Below are 19,870 nucleotides of genomic sequence, written 5' to 3' on the forward strand. Positions count from 1 at the left end.
TTTGTCTGGGCAATTTCGACCAATCAAATGAAAAATTTTGTTCATTTTTAGTCAATTCTTATTTTTTTCTAAATATAAGAGTTCGCATGTACAGCTAAAACAACATTGAACTTGTTGGGAAAGGAGCTAAGGCGCGTCCGTTACCTCTCATCTCAGCACCGTGGTCAGCTCCGCGAGCGCAGCGGAAGTCTGCTGCTGCCACCTGGCGTGAGCATAAACCGCGTAGACGCTCTCTGAGCGTTTCTCTGAGTCTGGCTCGTGGAGACTTCAACGCTGTTTTTGGCCGATTATATCGTGCACTATTACCTTACATTACATTGTTCGTCTGACGATCTTATCCAGAGCAGCGAACAGTAATAGATAGGCTAAACATCAGTGTTATACTCAGGAATACAAAAATGGGGTACCGCTGAGTAGGCACATAGACCCATTTATAATCAGCATTAAGAGCAATATTAACATAACAAATAACAATTTAGACTGTAACAAAATGAGGTTTATATAGATCGAAAACACACAGTTATACACAGAACACAAGGTAAAAACAGAATATCAAAAGGGGGTCAAGTGGTGAAGATGTGAGTCTTCAGGCAGGTTTGCTGCTGTTCTGACTGCAGTGGGAAGTTAATTCCATCACCAGTGAGCCAGAACCTAACATAAAACATGATATTGGCGTGTGTGTGTGTGTGTGTTGGGGGGGAGGGTGGTACTGAGAGTATGTTGAACATACAAAAGTGCTGTCCCAAGGTTAGCACTAATTCTAGCACACACAAAGGTTTCTACTTTGCAGCGATCCGAGTCTGGGGAGGTTGCAGATCAGATGAGCAGCAGCATTCTGGATGTGCTGCAGAGGCCTGATGACAGGGACAGGGAGGCCAGCTGGAAGGGAGCAATGAGCTGCAGAAGTCCAGAGGGGAGATGATCAGCGCCTGGACTTACAGAGCTGAGATGAGTAGGTGGTGAGGAAGGGGTGGACTCTCAAGATGTTACAGGAAGAATCTGAACACCTGACGAATATTCAGTTACTGAGTTTTCAGGTCTTATTTGATTTTCTCTAATGAAACTTATTGAAATTGTTTGTGTCATTACTTACTTAAAGCTGACCAGGTTATGCCACATGCATTATGATAATGCAGCGTGCAGATATACCCGATGCCACTAACACAATTTCTACCTAGCAACAGCCTTCATTTGGGGTTTGCTGCACTGTAAATCTAATTAACCAAACATTTTGTATCTGTATTATTTAATCATATTTAATCATATTAAAGGACTACAATACATCTATTCCCATAACATCATCTGCAAATGTGTTATAATCAAAACAACTGACCAAGAAGAAAGACACAAATAAAAAGGAAAGAAAGAAAGAAAGGAAGGAAGGCATGTTGTTTAGGCACACCAGTTGCTAAAGAAAAACATATCAGTGATATATTTATCCTAGTAACAGCCGAGGGAAGTAGCTAACGTTTTATGAAAATCTGTAACTCACAATCTTTAGGACAAACTTCATCGGAGCACATGTTTGATATCCTCCATTCAAATTGTGTCCTTCCCTAAGCCGACAATTTTTTCACTGTAGAACAGAACTGACCCGCCAGATTGTCAAACCTTTTTCAGCAATAAAGGTGACCATTTTTCCTCTGTTTAATTTGACTAAAATGAAATACAGATTATCAAATAAACAAAATAAAACTTACGCAGAAGCAACAACAACAGCCTTATTATTATGATTATTATTATTATTATTGTTATGTAACGCTCTGTAAGTGTCTTGGGTTACGCTTGGTCCAATACGCGCAAATGCGGTTTGTAACGTTTGCAATATTGTGGTGGTTTGGTACGTCTGCGTTGCCGTAGTCAATAGTTAACGTCACCGTCCTTTTAACTTAACTTTGCATGGCTAGCGGCAGCAAAACAACAGGGGGAGGAGTGTTGTGGAACAGGGTTTTTGTTTTAGAAGCTTCAATTACATTTTTGTGTAGGTAAATGTAATATTTTTACATTTAACATATTATATTAACGTTTTTCGTAATATTGGATTTAGTATACACTGTTATTTCTGCTGTTGCTGGAGCGTCGAGATCAAAATGTATTATTGGACAAGCTTATGTTAGTTAGCTAAAGTAGCTGCTAAGTCAGAGAAGCTATATATTTGAATGTAGCTAGCTAACAGTATGTGTCAAATCAGTTTGTATCTAATCTGTTAAATGTCTACTCGAATAACAAGTTTCTTGTAAAATACATTACATCGTTAAGCAGTTTCTCAGCCTCACTTCTGCCTTAGCCTGTTACTTAAACTAGCTTGGTAGTTAGTCTAACAGCAACGCTATAACGTTAGTCTGCTTAGCTATTCATGCGTAGAACTTAGCGCATCAGCTTTCCGCGCAGACATGTTTGGGAATGTTTTAGAAACTGTAAAATCTGCAAAAATAACCACGTACGCTAACTTACAGGTTGTTGAGTTACTGTAATGTTAAAGTTGGTAAGCCATGAAGACATTGCTTTTTTCGTCGTCTCTAAGTTGACCTGCTAGCTTTGTGATATATCCAGTCACTAATTCTACCTCTCTGGAAGTTATGAACTGTTTTGTTCTACAGCCACGATTTAACAATAGAATCGCAAACGAAAACAAGCATGTTTAAAATGTCATAGTAACTACATGGCATTGCACCACGGGTGGGTATAACATACACGTGTTTTCTTTGTACTGTAGATAACGTTAACAATGTTATGAATTTAACCGTTGACCAGTGAGGCAATCAGAACGACAGGGAATGGTCATTAACAGGTTTTCATTCCAGGATTTGGTGCTGGTGAACATGGAAACATCAGGCAAGGTGTCCGTACTTCGCTGCAGGAAGTGTCGTAAATGCGTGGTGGATGCATCTTGCTTGCTTACGGTACGTCCTGCATGTGCTTCTAACATTGGACGTTATTTGTATGATGCTGCTGGTGCATTGATTCCTAATGATAATCGTAAATAGTGGGAATCCTCCCTGTTCAACATTTTCCAGGGTTTTTCCTTCCCACTGTCTCCCTAGAGTTGTTCTACAGGACACTGTTAATTATGTCAAATTGTCGTTTATTTTAGTCGCAGTCTTTGTCAAAAATTGCATTTAAGTCACACCGTAGTTATTTAACTTAGCTGTGCTAGCTGTTATGGAATTTGCATCCTGCTAATTCTGAGGTGCATTTTATATTAAATATGGGCACCTTGTGCATGTTCACGGACAAGTTGAGTTTGCAATGATTGCTTAAGTTGGGGACAACCAGCTCGCAATATAAAAGAAACTTATACATAGCTGACTAGTTCAGATCAAACCATAGTCTCAAGACAGAAAGGCTAATAAGGTGCCAGACCAGAATCTCTATTACAGGATAAACCTGCTGAATCAGCATGTGAATCTGACTATAATCAAAACGTGAGGAGACCCTGAAGTCTCCTCAGAGAATACTGTGACAGAGTGGGCCTAAGGTTTGATCTCTGCAAAACCGAGGCTGATAGGTGGCATGTTTTTCCTGGGTAGATTGACGCTGTTGACAATGTGGCAACAGAGTGCAGAGTCTGGCACATGGACTTTGACAATTTGCCCGCCTGGATCCTGACGTCTATCCATCAGGTAAGAAAGCTCTTTGTTACGTAAATAGCATACTCTTCAACACAAAGCACAGACACTAGGGTACTAAAGTAATTGCTGTACTGTGTAAACCTACGTTATTGAGCAGTTAGCATCACCTTGCAGATTGGTGAATCACTGGTCGGAGTTAAATGAATAAGATTATGTTAAACGGATCTTAGGCAGAGGAGGGTGCTGTGACTGGCTGGAGAGTTTACACACCTGGTTTGTGAGGACACTGAGTGTGTGTTTTGCGTCCGCAGGCCCGCTGGACCTCGGGGCGGCTGAGCTGCCAGCACTGCAGGGCCCGCCTGGGCGGCTTCAACTTCGTCAACCAGGCCAAGTGCCCCTGCGGCCTGGACCTGACCGTGCACCTGTGCAAGAGCCGGCTGGACGTGGACTGCAGGCGGCCCGGGTCCGCCGGGGGGGCGGGGCGAGAGAGCCGTGCCGTGCGCCCGCCCCTCGGAGCTGCCGCCGCCGCCTGGGAGGCCCCTCCCCCTCCGGCCGTCACGGGTTGTGAGCTCTGGCCGACGGCCCTGGAGGCGTGGCCGCACGAGGCAGACGCCGGCCTCTCTAACGGTGGGACGGTCCCCTTGCCTGCACCACAGAGAAACCAGAGAGTTCCAGAGTGTTCCGGAGGGCCAGTTAAAACAGCGCGCAGGAAGGCCCGCGCTTTGGATTGTAGCGGCGGGGGCGGAGCTTGGACTGGCCAATCCGGAAGTTTGACAGATTCCCAACTGACACGCCCACTCGGTGAGGAGGCTCAGTCGGGGTCTGCCCTTCCCCAACCGCACCCCACTGCTGCTGGCCAATCGGAGCTGGAAGAGAGGCCGGAGACCACGCCCGTCCAGGAAGTGTATACTCTGAGGAGGCGACGGCCTTCGCTGACCAGCACGGACGAGGGGGAGGAGACAGAGGAAGGGGCGGAGCAGACCGCGCCTCTTAGGAGCCTGCAATTGGACAGGGCTGTGGTCACCCACGTGGCTTCGCCCAGGCTCAGCAAGAGAGAGAGGAATCGTCTGAAGAGCCAGAGGAGGAAACAGAGGAGGAGAGAGCGCTGGATACAGAGCCGACTGCAAGAACACACACAGGTAAGACCTGGACTCAGAGCTAATGTAACACATAGGAGAGAGAGCTGGATTCAGAGCTAAAGTAACACACACAGGTAAGACCTGGATTCAGGGCTAAAGTAACACACACAGGTAAGAGCTGGATTCACAGCTAATGTAACACACACAGGTAAGAGCTGGATTCAGTCTGACCCCGCCCTGCTCCACGCAGGGGCTGATGGGAAACGTGACGAGCAGCGAGGACGAGGACGTGGTGGCGGCGGTGGCGGACAGGGAGAGCCTGACGTGCGCGGTGTGTCTGGACATCTTCTTCAGCCCCTACATGTGCCAGCCCTGCGGGCACGTCTTCTGCGAGCCCTGCCTGCGCACGCTCGCCAAGAACCGGGCCGCCAGCACCCCCTGCCCCCTCTGCCGCACCCTCATCACCCACGTGCTCTTCCAGAAAGGTCAGGGCCCGGCGACTGCAGCGCCGCCCTGCTGGAGCATTTCAGTGTTAGCGCAAAACTGAGAGAATGTTTGAGTGTTAGCGCAAAACTACGAGAATGTTTAAGTGTTTGTGCAGAACTAGGAGAATGTTTGAGTGTTTGTGCAGAACTAGCAGAATGTTTGAGTGTTTGTGCAGAACTGAGAGAATGTTTGAGTGTTTGTGCAGAACTGAGAGAATGTTTGAGTGTTAGCGCAAAACTGCGAGAATGTTTGAGTGTTAGCGCAGAACTGAGAGAATGTTTGAGTGTTAGCGCAAAACTGCGAGAATGTTATCTGTGGTGTAGAACAGTTCCCACTCCTCCACCCAGCTGTGATAATCCGTTGCCTTCCTACTTCAGAGCTCAGCCACACAATGAAGACCTTCTTCCCAAAGCTCTACCTCAGCCGGAAGCAGAACTTCCAGAAGTCCGGGTGCTCCCGCTGGCCCCTCCCCAGCACCCGGAAGCTCTTCCACATCTTCGGCGGTAAGTCTGCCAGCACCTAGCCGGTGTTCGTCCCCACAGGGAGTAACCAGGCTAGCATTGCAGCACTGTAACACGATAGCCTTGTGATGCTTTGTGTAAGGATACTGGCTAAAGGCATGTCTAATGGCTGCAAAATGATGATATTCCTTTATGATCCGGTGTTCTGAGCATGCTCTGTAAGCATGTGACATCACGGCACGTTACTGAGCTCGTGTTCAGGGTTGCTTCCTCATTTTTAGCGTGCAGTTTCGCTTTGTCGCAAAATGGGTGACGAGTTACCTGTGAGAAATGATGGGTCTTCATCCTCTTCAGCAGACGTGCCTGTGCCTGTGTCTGTGCCTGTGTCTATGTCTGTGTCTGTGTCTGTGCCTGTGCCTGTGTCTGTGTCTGCACTTGTGCCTGTGCCTGTGCCTGTGCCTGTGTCTGTGTCTGCACTTGTGCCTGTGCCTGTGCCTGTGTCTGTGTCTGTGCTTGTGCCTGTGCCTGTGCCTGTGCCTGTGTCTGTGTCTGTGCTTGTGCCTGTGTCTATATGTGTCTTTGTCTGCACTTGTGTCTGCGCTTGTGCCTGTGCCTGTGCCTGTGTCTGTGCCTGTGCGTGTCCCTCACGCTCTCTCCGCCCCACCCCCAGCAGGGTTTCGGAGGCAGCCGAGCCCGGCGGGGCGGCGGCTCTTCCCCCACGGCGGGTACGGCCTGGGCGTCCTGGACACGGCCAACTCCCGCGGCTGGAGGGTGGAGGGTGTAGTGCTCGTCTACATCCGCTCCATCAACTGGCTCATCGGCCTGTCCGTCTGCTTCTTCCTCTGCTTCCTCCTCTTCTCCTCCTTCTGACGCCAGCGCTGTGGAGCGGGGGCGCTGAGGAGCGGGGGAGGAGGGAGAAGAGGAGGAAGAGGAGTGGTCCTGGTTCAAACATCTGAGGTTTGTGCCTCTTGGGCAGCAATTCGAATGGCGGCTTCACTGAGCACTTTACAAATCCTGCGGCTCTTCTTCTACCTGCGGTGAACTCCTGTGGCTCACCTTCCACCTGCGGTGAACTCCTGTGGCTCACCTTCCACCTGCGGTGAACTCCTGTGGCTCACCTTCCATCTGCGGTGAACTCCTGTGGCTCACCTTCCACCTGCGGTGAACTCCTGTGGCTCACCTTCCATCTGCGGTGAACTCCTGTGGCTCACCTTCCACCTGCAGTGAACTCCTGTGGCTCACCTTCCCTTTTTGGGGAAAAAAGTATTGCACGCTGTGTGTGAAAGTGCTCATGCAACTTAATTCTGTAAAATTCCCTTCCCACAAAAAAACACGCCACCGCTGACTTGAACTTCACAGAGGGAATGCCCAGGTATTTTCTTTCAGTCCTCCATTAGTTAATTTGTTTCTTCAGAAGTATAAGGTCACGAACAGAGCCAGACGGTACTTGTCCCAGGGCTACCTCACAGTTCGACATCCTGTCTGAAGAGTAAATGTATTCTGCAGATTAGAGCTGAACACTTCCTCTCACCTTCTCAGAGATCACCATTAAATAAAACCGCAGATCACTGCCCTTCTCGAAGTCAAATGTTTACCGTACAGTAAAAACCTATGCACACGTCTATCTCTCACAACTCGCACATCAGCAGAACGGCTCAGGACTTGCAGAAAAGACACAGCGACGCGCTTCATCGCCATCGGACACAAAGCAAACAAAAAAACCCACTCGCCCGTCCGGCCGCCCTGCGTGGCTGTCGGTTCGAGGGTCTTTTTTCTCCGGAGACCTGGCCAGTGACTAGTGTCATGTGACTCCACAGGAAGTGGCGGGGCTGGCTGTCCTTTATAAAAGGCTGAGAGGTTTCTCTAGCCCCTTTGCTAATGCTGTCCATCGTAACAGAGTGGGCCTCACTGCGTAGAGCAGGGCTGCCCAACCCTGTTCTTGGATATCTACCGTCCTGCAGGTTTTCACTCCAACACTAACGAAGCTCACCTCACTGAACAGCTGGAGATCTCTTTGTGCTGCTAATTAGGGTCCGGTGTGCCAAATTAGGGTTGAAATGAAAACCTACAGGACAGTAGATCTACAGGAACTGGGTTGGGGTAGCCCTGGCGTAGAGCATTGATTGGTGTTATTTTTAGTGGTATGAGATGAATATTTATTGAGTTGGGTGTTTTTTTTTCTTTTTTGTTGATGCTCTTTCATGGTCTGATGTGCACGTGTGCGGTTCTCACACCCGTGTCACATGACGGGGTTCTTAACCGATGAGTTACTAAGATGTCACTTTGGTGAAGCTTTCTGTGCTTCTGTAGTGAAGTTAGAAGCTGTGGCTGCAGATTGCTGTAAGGACCTGGTTTTGTGTGTTTTTCGTGGTCTGTATGTACAGCACCACAGGACTACTTCCTCAAGCCAGACCTGTTGGCTTAAATCAGTGGTGTCAAACTCGTTGCCATGGAGGGCCGTGTGTATGCAGGTTTTCATTCCAGCCTCAGATCTTGATTATATGATTAGTTAAATTATTTGCTGAATTAGGGATGCAGGTTTGTGCACAATGGTGACCCGACGTCTATGGTGACCCGCATTGTCTAAATAAAAATTTTCTTATATTCTGTGCTTCAATGCAGTTAAACGCATATGGCTGAATGAGTAATTGGACTCAATTAAGGCAGCATTAATTGGTTGGAATGAAAACCTGCATACACACGGCCCTCCATGGCAACGAGTTTGACACCACTGGCTTAAATTCTACATTTAAAATATGCGTTTAAACTGGAATTTAAGAAAACATTGCCTTTTAGGGGTTGATTTTGGTACTAAATTGATGTTGCCCTTTTCTGTAGTTTCAGGAACCAAAAAAGTGCCTTGCCTTTATATTTATATATATCTTGAGAATTTTTTTTTCTTTTTGAATTCTTAGATAACACCTGATGCATTGTCGTTTGAGTCATAAAGTAAATTTTCATTTATAATTTTACATTTACAATTGTTTTCAAACCCATGCTTACACAGCACTTATTTTACAGCCACAGGAGGAGTGTAATTTAAGAGTATAAAAAAAGAAAGTTTTCTACAATATATTTTTCAAGGTCCAGCGCCATTAAATGGCTTTAACAGGTGCCATGTAATGGCTTCAACTGATTTGCAAATGGATGGTAATTCCCTATGAGATAACTGGAAGAGTTAAATGCATACCTGCTGCTGTGTTCTGAAACCTGTTTCCTTATTTACAACAGTTAATATGGCTAAATAAATACAAAGCTTTAACTGTGCATGTTTATTGTTTTGATTATTTCATCCTCATTATCTACTACCAGTAGTGTGAGCATTCAGGAGGCTGTAAACTCACAGGAAAACAACTCATTCTAAATAAAATATTTAACCAGAACTTGCCCCATTAAAGGGCAGCTGGTGACATGTAAAGTGATTTGAACACTTGATTTGCAATAATTTAGGCTACGCGAATAGTCTACTTCTGTAAATGCAACAGAATATAAACTATGGCAGCTAGCAGAAGAGTTAAGTCAGAAAGTGCCCACCAATCCTCAGCAAGCACTGGGTCCTAGCCTTCTGAGCATCATGGGATGCTTCAGTTGAGCTTTGAATAGAAATGTCTTATTAATGATGATAATAATAATAATAATAATAATAATAATAATAATGGTAGTGGTATTTTTATAAAAGCAGAATATGAATAGCATATACATTTCTGGCTGCACTTTTACAAACCAACAGGCACATGTTCATGTCTAGGTGAGGCCGGGGCACAAACTAATGTGGGGCATGTTCAACCAGGGACATTTTATGTAGTTGCGCCTGAGCTAGAATGATATTTGTTTTCACTTAGGTATTGTAACAATGCACTTCTCCTGCATATGTGGTGGGATTGTCTGAAAACTTCTTCATTAATTATTAAAAGTGTTTTTTTGGTTTGTTTTTTTTTTTAAGTGTCAACTAAAGTGTTGTATATATTGGCTACTTGACTGTGGAGAGGACTTACTCTTATCCTTGTCTTTGGAGATATTCATCACTTAATGGTAAGTGTCATATGTGCTTTGACTAAATAATGGCCACTTCCACACAAGTATCAAAGGTGAAAAGTGTGAACAGGGTATGAAATGTATGATTCACCAACCTTTCATTGCATTAAGGTTATTTCCAGTCTGTTGTTCACCACTGTTGTAATGTGCCCCGGACTTGTTTGAACTTTCCCCATCTACGGGGCAAGTTGTAACATTTTACTTATGGTCCTACTTTCCCCGTCTACGGGGCAAGTTGTAACATTTTACTTATGGTCCTTTCGGTTAACTGCAATCAACAACAGTGTCCTAGAACTACGCTGATGGTCAACAATCATACTAAAGGGATATCGTGTTTGTGGGTCAATATGTGTTTATAACTTTAAGTGAAACCCTAAAAGCGTTAGGTCTCCCCTACCTGTTTATCATTTAATTTGGTATTTGTATCGTCTCGGGGCCATTTGGCGGATCGCATCAGTATTGCCTACGAGTGTGGAGCGTTCCCAGTCACGTCAGATTGCTAGTTACTGAACGTAGTCTCTGCCCAAGGTTAGGTTCATTCTAAAAAAAAAAAGACCTTGGAAACTCTTCGCGAGCGGCTATTGCAGATATAAAAAATAAATAAATAAAAATCGATACACCGCCTACGTGCATGGCCATCGGGTATACTTGATTCAAATGTACTCGAGTACTGCTTTTAGATGACAGGCTAATAAAGAGAGGAGCTCGCATTGTCAATAACCCCAGTGTCTGTATTCCGCAGTAATACACGGGAACTCGTAACCGCGAGCAGGCTGGTGCGGCGCTGAATGTGATTCGCATTGTGCGTGAGATGCAGCGCGGTGTGGAGAACGCGCACCCTTCACTCCCGCGCTGACGACTGCGTGGCAGACAGACTGCAGAGGAGAGGCAACGCCGAGCGATTCGCTCACTGTTGCCTCGAACAACCAGAACAACAATAAAAGGTGTACAGCCGTTAACAAACCGAGTATCCATCGCCGTAGGTTTTATTTGTGGATGTGTATGCATGTGTTCTGCACCAGATGGGAGAAAAAACCGTCCCAGATCCACCGGGAGCATATTTCAAATTAGCAAGACGCCTTACGGGGACCCAGAACGCAGGAAAAGCACCGAGAGCGCCCGAAAAGCCGTGCGCGCGGTGGAGGACTGCAGGATGGTGAGTGCCGCCTGCAACATTATGCTTTTTTTTTGTTGCAGTTTCTGTGGCATAGCTCAGCTATCAACAGCATGTCTATTCGCGACATGTGCAGATACACTATTTTATTGCGAACAATTTTATTGTGTTTAGAATAAATTGAACAGAGTATTTCAGTGATGGATGGCTAAATTTGAAGTTAAAGGTCGAATTGTCATTAGCATTGAGTAGCAGCATTCAGCATTAATTAAATAACGTAATAATCTAACACGCACTGACATATCTCGTTGCTAAATGATTTTATATTCATGTGCAGCAGTCAAGACGGTTAATATGCAATTTTACAGATCCTGCAAGCCCAGTCAACAACCTCATACTCAAACTCTCACACTCCAATGGACCTTCTGAAGCTTATTAGTAGACTTGTCATTCGGGTACTGTAATCTAGCCTATTTCAAAAAGCATTTAATCCGCACTGCACCTAAATAAACAATGCCGTATGTTATTTAGCCTATAACAGAGATTGTGATTAGTATCGCAGTGTTGAAGACGGTGATTAGTCAAGTGAATATAAAAAGGTAGCCATAAACAATAGCCAATGCATACATCGAAGACCTGCAGTATGTTCTGCGGTCTTCCGATCTGGACAGTGAAAGATCGATCATTGTACCTTCTTGTGCAAACATAAACAGTGCTGCACTAAAGGCAGAATATATGATAATCATGTTAGCATCTATGCGCTCTTGTCCTAGGCGTCCAGCCAAAGTGTTCAGACGAGCTACATGGGCTCTGCCTCTATAACAAGTAGTATGCTCATTTTTTAAGATTTATACTTCAACGAGAATGATGCTTTTTGTAATCGTTTTCCAGACGGTCCAGGAGTTCAACACACTTGTGGCGCTGTATCGCGAATTGGTCATTTCCATCGGAGAGATATCGATCGACTGTCCCTCTCTGCGGGCGGAAATGCACGAGACTAGAACCAAAGGCTGCGAGATGGCTCGCACCGCACACCAACATCTTTCTGTAATTTACGGGTAAGGAAGCTGAGCACGTCTGTTTGAATTTCTTGCGACATTGCTAGATAACCGTGAGATACGAGCTGTCCTTGGTCCTGATACTTGATACTCGTGTGGTCCACCGGAGAAGACGGATGTCGGGGAAATATGGATCACCTGTTCAGTCATTACGGTGTGTGTGGTGGGAAATCCAATTTAGTTGAACTAGTTTTGAAGTTGCAGAAAATAACTATGATGATCAAAACTGTACCACCATTTCTGTGGCACTACCTCACTACCTGAATATGCATGATTTTTGAGCATCAGCCCTTTAAAAATCACATGATCCCCCTCCCCGATCAACCTTGGCAAAATAGGAATGGATTATGGCGCCACCCTGTGGCTAATCAAAGCAGTGCTCGTTATGTCAAGATTTCTCCTAGGAAGGATGCCCAAACGAAGTTATATTGCTCTAAACCGGATCCACGTGAAACGGACCAATTTATGAAAAAATAAAAAATAGAACAAAATCAACTTCAGGAAATTAAGACTATTCTTAGAACTTCAGAACTGAGACTCATAAAGACGTGTCTATGTTTCAGAAATTAACTGGAAGTATGACCATTTTGACAAGGTAATCTCATTATAGTTTATATCTAGGATATAAAATGTTACTGAAAATAGAGCATGTAACAGATAACACATGGTACATGACCCATATGGCCATATGTAACCACATGTACATGTTTACAGTGCAGTTTAGTTGTACAGGTTCTTCTACATTATCCAGGCATACAGTGGGAAGGTGCCAATCATCTCTGATGGACTTGAAGAAAGCACCCATTCTCTTAGATTGGGCTTATGTTGAAAAACATGGCATACATACAGTGGTATATGGCAGTGGATCTTTGATCTTTGATCTTTTCTTTCGGTGCACATGGATCATTGCACAAGACAGTGATCAGTAATTCTGAACATGACTTAGTGTTAGTGCATGTCCTACTAGTTACAGGATAGTAAGAGTTGTGCAGTTCAAGCAGGCATTTCCTTTGTTCACACACATGTACAACACATCTTGTTTAAGTAAGGTTTCATTCATCATCAGTTATCATTGGCACACAGAGAATGTCCACCCCTTGTGCACCCTTAAAAAAATTTCCATCAAGGATAATTATGTCATGTTAGTTGATAGAAAACAGAGAAGAGTTCCACCACTCCAAGAGCACATTGGTAACAACCAACAGATGGTGCCTGGTGGTTACTTTCTGCCAACATCTTAGTAATTCCCACAGGGATCATAAACATTTACCCAGCAAATATCTGCCCGTTAACATCTGCATTGTTCTGTTGGTTGTTAAGAATGTAATCTGTAATTTTGGACTTCTTCTCTGTTTTCTGTCAGTAAGGTGATGCCACGGCTATTTTACCCCTGTTTTATGGTCTTTGTTAAACCTTCTGGCAGGGTCTTAAAGCAGTTAGAAAAACCTGGCAGAACTGTGTAGCACAGTCACACTGCACGGTGTAGCACAGTAGTGTAGCACAGTCTAACACAGTAGCAGAGCACAGTGTAGCATGGCACAGAGTATCACAGTGTAGCACAGTAGCACAACACAGTGTAGCACAGCACTGAGTATCACAGTAGCACAAGACAGTGTTGCAAATTAGCACAGCACAGCGTAGCACAGCACAGAGTATCAGAGTGTAGCACAGTAGCACAGGACAGTGTAGCACAGTAGCGCAGCACAGCACGGAGTATCAGAGTGTAGCACAGTAGCACAGCATAGTGTAGCACAGTAGCCCATCACAGTGTGTACTGTGCATCTCTGCAGCCCAGAAGACGGGGAGATCCCTCCAGAGATATGCAGGCTCTTCATCCAGCTGCAGTGCTGCCTGGAGATGTACATCTCTGAGATGCTCAAATCCGTCTGCCTCCTGGGATCCCTGCAGCTGCAAAGGAAAGGTAAGAGAGAGCTGTGTGCCATAAACCTACAGCACAGCAAACATGCAGCATAACCCTGCACAGTAAACCTACAGCACAGCAAACATGCAGCATAACCCTGCACAGTACACCTACAGCACAGCAAACACACAGCATAACCCTGCACAGTTATCGTACAGCACAGCAAACACACAGCATAACCCTGCACAGTACACCTACAGCACAGCAAACACACAGCATAACCCTGCACAGTACACCTACAGCACAGCAAACACACAGCATAACCCTGCACAGTTATCGTACAGCACAGCAAACACACAGCATAACCCTGCACAGTACACCTACAGCACAGCAAACACACAGCATAACCCTGTACAGCACTGACACAGCACAGTGGCGTTGAGCTGTTTTGACTCTCTTTTGTGTTTGTGTGTGGTCTGTGTGTGTTTGTGTGTGTGTGCGTGTGTAATTCTGCAGGGAGGTCTGACACCGAGCCCATTGTGGACTGCAGGATAGATGAGAGCTCGGATGTACCCATTCTAGAGGACAGATGGTCGCCCCCTATGGACTGCCTGCACTATTCCTGGCTGATGTACACAGACATGGAGAGCACTGAGAGGTTGGGGGGAGAGGGGGGGCACTGTGTGGGTACACTGATCTCAGTAATTGTCTTCACAATTGACTGTCGGCATGTGCAGTTAAACTGTCTTTTCTGATATGGGAACACTTAAATGTGATATTCACCTTGGCAGGATGCGCATTTTCTGAATCCAAGTCCCAAGGGAATAATTTAACTTTAATTCTCCTTTTCTGTGTTCTCAACACACTCACACACACACATTCTCTCTCTCTGTCTCCACCCCCCCCCCTCCCTCTCCCTCCGTTTTCAGGTCTATTCAATAATTCTTATGGAGCAGAATTAGAACAATATCGCCAAATAGCTGAGAATACAAACATTACATTACCTTACATTACAGGCATTTAGCAGATGCTCTTATTCAGAGTGACTTACACATTTACATTGTATCCAATTATACAGCAGGACATATACTGAAGCAATGCAGGTTAAGTACCTTGCTCAAGGGTACAATGGCAGTGTCCTACCGGGGAGGTTACAAGACCAACTCCTTACCCATTATACTACACTGCCGCCCACAAACATAACCATAATAATTTATCTTTCAGGGATGTGCGGGAGATGAAAAACTTGCTGAGCAAACTGCGAGAGACTCTGCCATTACCCCTGAAGAACCAAGGTGTGTGTTCATCACACAAGGGTCTATATGCGCTTATGTGTTAGTAATGCGCTGCCATATTTGTGTTATCTCTGTTTGCAAATCAGTAAGTTACTCACTTTGCTGTGTGTGTGTGTGTGTGTGTGTGTGTGTTTAGATGACAGCAGCCTTCTGAACCTCACTCCCTACCCCGTGGCCAGACAGAGGAAGAGGTGTCTCTTTGGTTCCTGCTGTTTGGTTTCCAGCTGAGAGCATGACCTCCAACCCTTGACCTCTGCCCCGGATGCTGTAACTGAGTGTCTATTTAATGAGGTCTTTGAGCGCTTGTGTCTCTCTCAAAGCTTACTGCCATTGGCCAGACAGCTCATTCTTTTAATGAAAAGGCTGCTCATTTTATAACTTTATTTTCTGATACAAATATAATTCTTTTTTTTTTTTTAAACGGTAATTAAATATGTATATAATTACTATAATTTTGACTGAAGTATTATTTTGACTGAAGTATATTTTTTCTCATTCATTTTTGTACCGGAGGTAATTTAATGCTTGTTCATTTGCCTCCACACAGTAAAATGTCCAGTGTTCATTTAACTCTTAACAGATAACATTTGGTCCCACATTCCAGAGTGGAAGCAAAGGTTATTTGTTAAGAGCCAAATTAGCAAAGTTAGAGCTGAATTAACACTGGACATTATTACTGAGCAGGAAAGACCGTTATATCACACAGATTACAGATCTCATACCGATGCCGCTTCTTCCTTATGAACGTGATAACGTGCTCGTTTTCTCAGTTGTATCATCTCTCTGATTCTGAATTTTGTGATTTGCGTTTCCGTGCTCGAAGGCGTCCCCGCCGCACGCTGCATACATTGCGTTGAGAATCCCTCGTGATAACTCCTCAAGGCATCAACAAACCGAATGCATCAACCAGACAGCTCATGCTGTCAAAATACCCGCGGATCCCCCGTTTCTGAACGTTACTGAACACCCAAAAGGCTCTGAAATGCTACAACTGGAGTTTCAGATGAAATAAATGGCGTCAACCGTGCATTTTTCTTTTCTAAAAGCACTGTTTTTGAACCAAAATGAAACATCGACTTCGGTTTATTGACCCTAAGTTGTAGGTACAAACGTGAATTTTCAAACATGAATTTTCATCACTCTACAATATGCATATCCCCAGAGTTTTTCATTGTGGAAGAACTGACCTTTTTTCCTTTGTTCAGAACATTTTTCATATAAACTGGAAGTGGTTTATTTTATTTTAATTTCATTTTTTTCTTTGCATGCTTTTTTGCCAGGATAAAATTAACTAATCAATAATTCATCTTAATATGCATATTCTAGTTTGATTGGTTTTAATTAGCGTATTTTCTTGCATATGCTGTTGGGGAACAAGTTTGGTGGTCTATTTTAGATCAGAAACATTGAATAATTAAATACTGCAGTGTGTTTGAGGTGTGACCACACGTTCAGTTTTTTTTATACATAATCCCATTTTGCAGTATGTTACAACATTGCTTGATTTATATTTATATTTATAGATTTATATTACTTTCTTATAAGTCTTTGTTCTCATATACATCTACAGAGATCCCAGAACTCTGCTTTTGTGTGGTGTCTATATAACCCTCTGGAGGAGTCAGTTGGCAATAAAGAAAGGTTCAGGTAATGAGCAGAAGATTAAAACTCATTCGCATTTTTTATTAAATTACCTGTTAGATGGTAAGCAGAATTTAAAGTGAGAAATATGCTTATGACTGCTTATGGTGATATTCAAATTATTATACATTTTTACTGCTCTGCGGGTGAAGTTTCACTGGTGTTTTAAAACACCCCTGAAATTTTTTCCATCAAGGGAGTAGATGTTTTTGAAATATTCTGAACTCGATGTGTCTGCGACTCTAAACTTGTGGCAGCTTAATTAGTCCAGTTTAGGGGTTTACAAAACTCTGTTTCAATTATGCGAATGCAACGCCCTTGAATCTTTTCTGTTTTTAATTAATTACAGTTTATTTGTTTTTGCAAGTTTCATTATATTATTATTTGAATCCAAATCATTCTTATCATTTATTATTCCACGTGCCTAAAATGTGTATCTGGTTTGCCTTTCAACAGCAAATAAAAATCTCTCAATGAAGCCATTACTCATTAAATATGCCAAAATAAAAATGTTTCACTTGTCTAATATGGAAATGAGTGCATAGGTGCACAAGCGCTGTTTTTTTTTTGTGAGTAGGGACTTACGCTATGTTTGTTTTGGTATTTGTGATAGAACAGAGAACACAGCAAGCATTTGGGTTGTCAGTATACTACTGAATGAGTATAGAATGTTGGAGGTCCTTATAAAGTTCAGATGATTTTGTATCATTAATAAACTTTTTGTATTGAAGTAAACTTGATTTTCTTGTGTTGTACAAGTTTGGCTTTAAAAATGTTTTCAGCTTTGGTCAAATTAAGCGACCATATCAAATGTTCAGACTCACAGTGGGTATGTGCCCTTAAAATTTATCCATATTCTTTTATGAACTAATTATTACATTTGAATTCCTAACAGCAATATTGTCATTAAGAACATTCATTTGCAGAAAATAACTACAGGTCAAAATAATAAAAATACATTGCATTGCATTGCATTGAATAATGTAAACAAGTTAATGCCTATAAAAATATAATAAAAATAACAATGTATTTGCTTAGGAAGGGCTCAACAATCAATAGTGGGAGAAATAACCGTGATTGTTATTCAAAAATATGGGGCGATCACTTCATTTTTTCAGAACTGTAATGACTTGCCGGAAGACTACAACGTGGAAGACTTAACTCCACGGGATTCGGTAATTTATGCACCACTAGATGGCGACATTTCACAGTTTTTGATTCAATTGACTTTCATAAACGTACTGACGGAGGTTGACACCCTCCTATTTTCCCGTTCATTAAGACGACATGCGGAGAATTTAATTATTCTGGGGCCGGGGAATTAGTTACCGCAGTAACACTACATCCACATTTACGAAATCGCATAAAATATTACATAAAACATAAAATCTAATGATGGTTTAGCATTTCTTGCTTTTTCCAAAAGCCTACTTCTAGTTCATCCGCGTGGAATGCATCATTTTGTAAATCTTGACTACTGGTTTTTATTGGTTGTTGTTACTGGCATGTTAAATTGCTGTGAAAAAAGGCAAAAATAAGCTGAGCATTTATTATTTGAGTGATAACAAATATACCAATGCTCAAAACTTTTCGCAGCAATACTACTCGACTACAAGAAACATTCAGATGCACTATAAATTTGTCATATTGCAGCCCCTGTTGCTCCTGTGCAAGTAGATTATAGCAAAAATAAATTACTCACAGATGTTTCGAAAGTGTGGGTCCTATAGACCATACAACTTTTGTCATACAATTGTTTAGAAGTGTAAGGTTCGTGTTGAATGAAGGTAGATTAAACACAATGTAGTACTGAAGCTGTACATGGTTCTTAAAACAGCACGCATTCAGATGTGTGCGTACGTGAACATATTAAATCATTTTCTGTTGACCTATTAATACGGGGGACTACTGTATGTACAAGCTAGTGATTTGTATTTGTTTATTAAGCAGTGCAGAGAAATGCTCTCGCCCTCTAGAGAGAGGGGAGAACAATGTGTTCTGTACACAACACCATTTCCAGCTTCCTTCTCGCCCTCATCTTCAACCTCCCAAAAACTGCCAACAGGCTGCAGAGGTCAGCGAAAGGTCAGAAGGATCTGGGATCGCTCCCAGTTCTGAGATGGTTACAGGAAAAGACCCTTCACAGACCCCCCACCCCCACCCCCTTTTCCAGTAAGAGGAAGAAACCATTATGTAAGGAAAGGTGGGGTTCAGATCTAGGCCCCAAACCTCTTAAGGAGACAGTCCTAGTTTTAAAAAGTTGCTTTATTAGGCTTATTTTATGCTTTTCAGCTTTAGTAAAATTTCCTAAATTTCCCGCTTTCCTAAATGATGTAAAATAAGAAAATGTAAATTATGAACAGCTTTGAGATGTACCTATACCTGTTGTGCAGGGTGTGTTTCATAGAATTTCTCTAGCCAAGATGTGCCCCGAACATGCTCCAAACATATTCCATGGCATACCCCCAAAAATCAGAACCCCGCCTTTACACAGGCTGCAGACTTTGATGTGGTGTATATTCTACGTTACATTACATTACATTTATTTTCCATAAATGTAATGTAATGCACCGAAGGTCTGAAGGAACAGCTACAAGACACAGGTCTGATAAGGCACGACACTCATAATGTAACAGCTATTCATAGCCATGAACGCATTACATCCAGTTCACACAGTAAACATTACTCTATAATGAGGTCATGTCAGAGAGGCAATGTCATTACTCTCTGACCTGACCTATGCTAAGTCAAACTAGGAGGCATGACAAGCTACAACATGAAGATAATGATACAAAGTGAAATATAAGTGCTAGAAGTACTATAGGAACAAAGTAGAGGGATTATATAGAGGGAACAAAGTAATACAATGAAGAATGTCATGAGGTTTTGGGGATGTGAAGAGCAGACGAGGCACAGGCTTGAAGGTTTATCTATAAGTGTAACGTACTGATTATAGAAATATAAAATAATACTTTCAATGACACTTTACATTTTTTCATAACTTAACTACTTAATGAGGACCCCCTGAGAGACTCACATGGGGTGTGTGTGTGTGTGTGTGTGTGTGTGCGCGCATGTGCGTGTGCATGTGTGAGCGTCTGTGTGTGTGTTTGTGTGTGAGTGCGTGTGCGTGTGTGTGTATGTGTGTGTGTGGGTGTGTGTGCATCCGTGTGTGTGTGCGCGCGCACTGCGTCTGTCAGTGTGTGTGTGTGTATTCCATGTATTTGCGTGTGTGTGTGTATTCCATGTATTTGCATGTGTGTGTGTG

General features: G+C 43.3%; 2 protein-coding genes across 4 annotated transcripts; both read left to right on the forward strand.

The window, feature by feature from the left end:
* Positions 1 to 1,865: 1,865 nt before the first annotated feature.
* Positions 1,866 to 7,147, forward strand: LOC118212296 (E3 ubiquitin-protein ligase RNF180-like). Of its 3 annotated transcripts, none has more exons than XM_035390021.1 (7): positions 1,866 to 1,981; positions 2,805 to 2,903; positions 3,531 to 3,623; positions 3,884 to 4,711; positions 4,902 to 5,136; positions 5,515 to 5,640; positions 6,269 to 7,147. In XM_035390021.1, the coding sequence occupies exons 2-7, from the start codon at positions 2,823 to 2,825 to the stop codon at positions 6,466 to 6,468; spliced, it is 1,563 nt and encodes a 520-aa protein (XP_035245912.1). In that variant the 5' UTR covers positions 1,866 to 1,981; positions 2,805 to 2,822; the 3' UTR covers positions 6,469 to 7,147. The 3 variants fall into 3 exon arrangements, with proteins under 3 accessions (XP_035245912.1, XP_035245911.1, XP_035245913.1); XM_035390020.1 differs by having other exon boundaries at positions 1,871 to 1,985; XM_035390022.1 differs by having other exon boundaries at positions 1,871 to 1,985; positions 6,272 to 7,147.
* Positions 7,148 to 10,110: 2,963 nt separating this feature from the next.
* On the forward strand, positions 10,111 to 17,128 carry LOC118212298 (regulator of G-protein signaling 7-binding protein A-like). Its single transcript, XM_035390024.1, has 6 exons — positions 10,111 to 10,789; positions 11,639 to 11,805; positions 13,596 to 13,726; positions 14,183 to 14,324; positions 14,891 to 14,961; positions 15,098 to 17,128. The coding sequence occupies exons 1-6, from the start codon at positions 10,640 to 10,642 to the stop codon at positions 15,187 to 15,189; spliced, it is 753 nt and encodes a 250-aa protein (XP_035245915.1). The 5' UTR covers positions 10,111 to 10,639; the 3' UTR covers positions 15,190 to 17,128.
* Positions 17,129 to 19,870: the final 2,742 nt, after the last annotated feature.

Source organism: Anguilla anguilla, chromosome 14, assembly GCF_013347855.1.
Source record: "Anguilla anguilla isolate fAngAng1 chromosome 14, fAngAng1.pri, whole genome shotgun sequence".
NCBI lineage: Eukaryota > Metazoa > Chordata > Actinopteri > Anguilliformes > Anguillidae > Anguilla > Anguilla anguilla.